The 2792-nt window shown below is 59.8% G+C and overlaps 1 protein-coding gene across 1 annotated transcript in view; it reads left to right on the forward strand.

The window, feature by feature from the left end:
- The window catches only part of VSX2 (visual system homeobox 2), a 66044-nt gene extending 63900 nt beyond the window's left edge, over positions 1-2144 (forward strand). Inside the window, exons 3-4 of the mRNA XM_009887025.1 lie at positions 507-687; positions 1765-2144. Of these exons, the coding sequence (XP_009885327.1) occupies positions 507-687; positions 1765-2096 (513 nt within the window). The 3' untranslated portion in view covers positions 2097-2144. The remainder of the gene's footprint in view (positions 1-506; positions 688-1764) is intronic.
- Positions 2145-2792: the final 648 nt, after the last annotated feature.

Below are 2792 nucleotides of genomic sequence, written 5' to 3' on the forward strand. Positions count from 1 at the left end.
TCACAGCTCAGAGATTATTCTGCCAATTTTCTGAGAAGATGAGGGGCTTTTCAAACTGGGAATTCAGGACGAAGCGCACAGATCAGCTTCCCCCTTCTCCCGCCTCTCCCAAGCATCCAACCCCATCCCAGCCCTCCCTGCAGGCACCAGTGCCTGCAGCCCTGCGCTGCAGCTCAGACACCCAGTAAATAATGAAAGAAAATCCCAGGCACGAGAGCCAAAAGCCGCTAGAAAAAGATGCCGTGATGGCAAATTAATTACATCCTGCAGAGAGGGATGGGACCTGCTCTCACACTTGGCCCTCACCGCTCCTGCAAGCGAGGGAGGGAGAGATACCCGGCGGCTGCTGCATGGGGGAAGAGGTCACAGTGCTTTCGGGATGAGCATCCACACAGCTGCCTTCATCCTGCTGCACAAGCACACATGTGTTCCCATGCAGGAAGGGGACTGACACACCTTCTTCCCCCCCCAAAAAAAGAAATGTCCCTTCTTGTTGCCTGCCCCAGGTGTGGTTCCAGAACCGCCGGGCCAAATGGCGGAAGAGGGAGAAGTGCTGGGGCAGGAGCAGCGTGATGGCTGAGTACGGGCTCTACGGTGCCATGGTGCGTCACTCCATCCCATTGCCCGAGTCCATCCTCAAGTCTGCCAAGGACGGCATCATGGAGTCCTGCGCCCCTTGGCTCCTGGGTAAGAGAGCAGCCACCTTCATGTGGGACGGCAAGTGGGTTGAGATGAATCAGTGGGGATGCAAGAAAGAAAGTGGAGCTGTGTCGAAAACACGGGTGGAGGGTGGTGGGGCATGGTCCACCCACTCTGCTGCCCTCCACCCCCCTGTCCTCCAACGGCCCTTGTCAATAGGGTCTGACCGCTCATCCCAAATCCATGCTGGTCCTTGGATCCTGACCTGCAGGATCTGACGAGGGCAGGAGTTTGTCCCTCATGTTTAGGCTGCTGTTAGCCTTTGACTCCCATGGCACAAGTATTCCTCGTGCCCAGCCCAGCAGGGGCTCCAACCCTTGCCCAAGGCAGGACGTCATCCCAGTCTGACTCCCTCAGCCCCGTGATGCTGTGTTGGGTGCCAGGACACCCACATGTGTTCTCCTTGCCTCAATTCCCAGGGGGAGCATGCTGCTGCCTCCTCCTGCTCTCAGCACCTGGGGGAGCTACGTTTCTGCCTTGTTTTGCCTGGTTTTCTGTGCAGGCGTGGAGGCAGCGGCTACCTTACCATGCTCCTGCTCTTTGCTTCCCACTTTCTGACCTTTCAGGCCAGTTCTCCCTCAAAACTAGTGTCTGGCATCTTGACGACAGGCTGTCCTGTCCTCTATCTGTGTGAAACTGAGAGAGGCAGAGGGGTGGATTGTGTGAAGAGTGGGTTGATACAGGAATAGGCAATGGGGGATCTCCCTCCCCAGCCTCGGTGAAGCTCAGGCAACTGTGCTGCTGTGTGGGACCTTCATCCCCCCTGCGGCGACAAGTTAGCTTTAGGTTCAGGGAGAGAAATGAAGGGGTGAGTAATTATAGACCTTTGTGGGCAGCCCTGAGGCCACGGATGCCGGGGCCGGGCTGCCCCAGCAGGCAGTCGTCTCGCCTGGGCTGCCCTCGCGTGGGGGCCAGGGCAAGCGGCTGGCCGTGACTGCTGCGTGGAGCGAGGGTTTCTGCTTTTCCTTAATTCTGGCCTCTCTTTATCTTTGCTGTTTTCAGTTCAAGATGGCTTTCCCATGCCCAGACGCTTTTCTAAACCCGAATACCAACAATTCTTTTTAGGGATGCACAAAAAGTCTCTGGAGGCAGCGGCTGAGGCGGGGAGGAAGACGGAGGTGGAGCGCCAGGCCCTGCCCAAGCTTGACAAGGGTGACAAGGAAGAGAGGGGCCCCGATCCCAAAACCACCATTTCCCAGGAGGAACTGAGAGAAAACAGCATTGCCGCCCTCAGGGCCAAAGCTCAGGAGCACAGCACCAAAGTCCTGGGGACCATCGCTGGGGACACCCCGGCCCCGGGCAGGAAGCCGGAAACAGGGGAGGAGGCAGCAGCAGCAGAGGATGAGAGACAGACGGAGAAGCTGAACTCGTCGCAGAAGGAGGAGAAGCTGATCTAGGGGGGGGAAGAGGTGGTGGAAGCCAGCCCCAACAGACACTGTGTCCTCCGGGGGCTGCGTTCCCCCTCGGACTGCCAGGACCCCCCGGCCACCCCTGCCCAGGGAGTGGGGCCCCCGTCTCTGCATTTGGGGCTGCCAGGCAGGGGTGCCCCCTGCCTGCTCCACTCGAGCGTACCCCTGCCCCTCGCTCCTCCGCCCCTCTGGGCCTTCCTCACCCCCTCTCCCATTCCTTTTGGGGGACCGGGAAGTGTCCCATCATCATCACCACCCGAGAGGACACCGAGGCTGTGGGTCCCTCTGGCCTCACGACCAGCTCTGGGGCTCTCTCCTCCTGCTCCAGCCCCAGACCCCATCCACCATCTTGGAGAGAGCCTGTTCCCTGACGCCATGCCCTTCCTTAGTGCACGTCTCTCCCCAGTGCTGCCCGGGCCCCTTCCCCTGGCGCCCCATCCCTCCATGCCCCAGGTGGACCTGCCACCTTCCTCTGGCCATCACCTCTGCCTCTGGCCCAAGGCACAGTGTGATGAGGCCATGGCAGTGTTTGCATGAAATGGTGACTCTCCATCTCTCCATCCAGGGTGGTTTGCACCTTCCACCCGTCTCTCCCCGCCCGGTGCTGGGGTCTGGCCGGGAAGGGGCTGGCAGCTTTAGAGCAGTTGAGTTTTGCCTCCATTTGGCAGGGAGAGGCAGGGGTGG

This window comes from Charadrius vociferus, unplaced genomic scaffold (assembly GCF_000708025.1).
Source record: "Charadrius vociferus isolate BGI_N301 unplaced genomic scaffold, ASM70802v2 scaffold14, whole genome shotgun sequence".
Lineage (NCBI taxonomy): Eukaryota > Metazoa > Chordata > Aves > Charadriiformes > Charadriidae > Charadrius > Charadrius vociferus.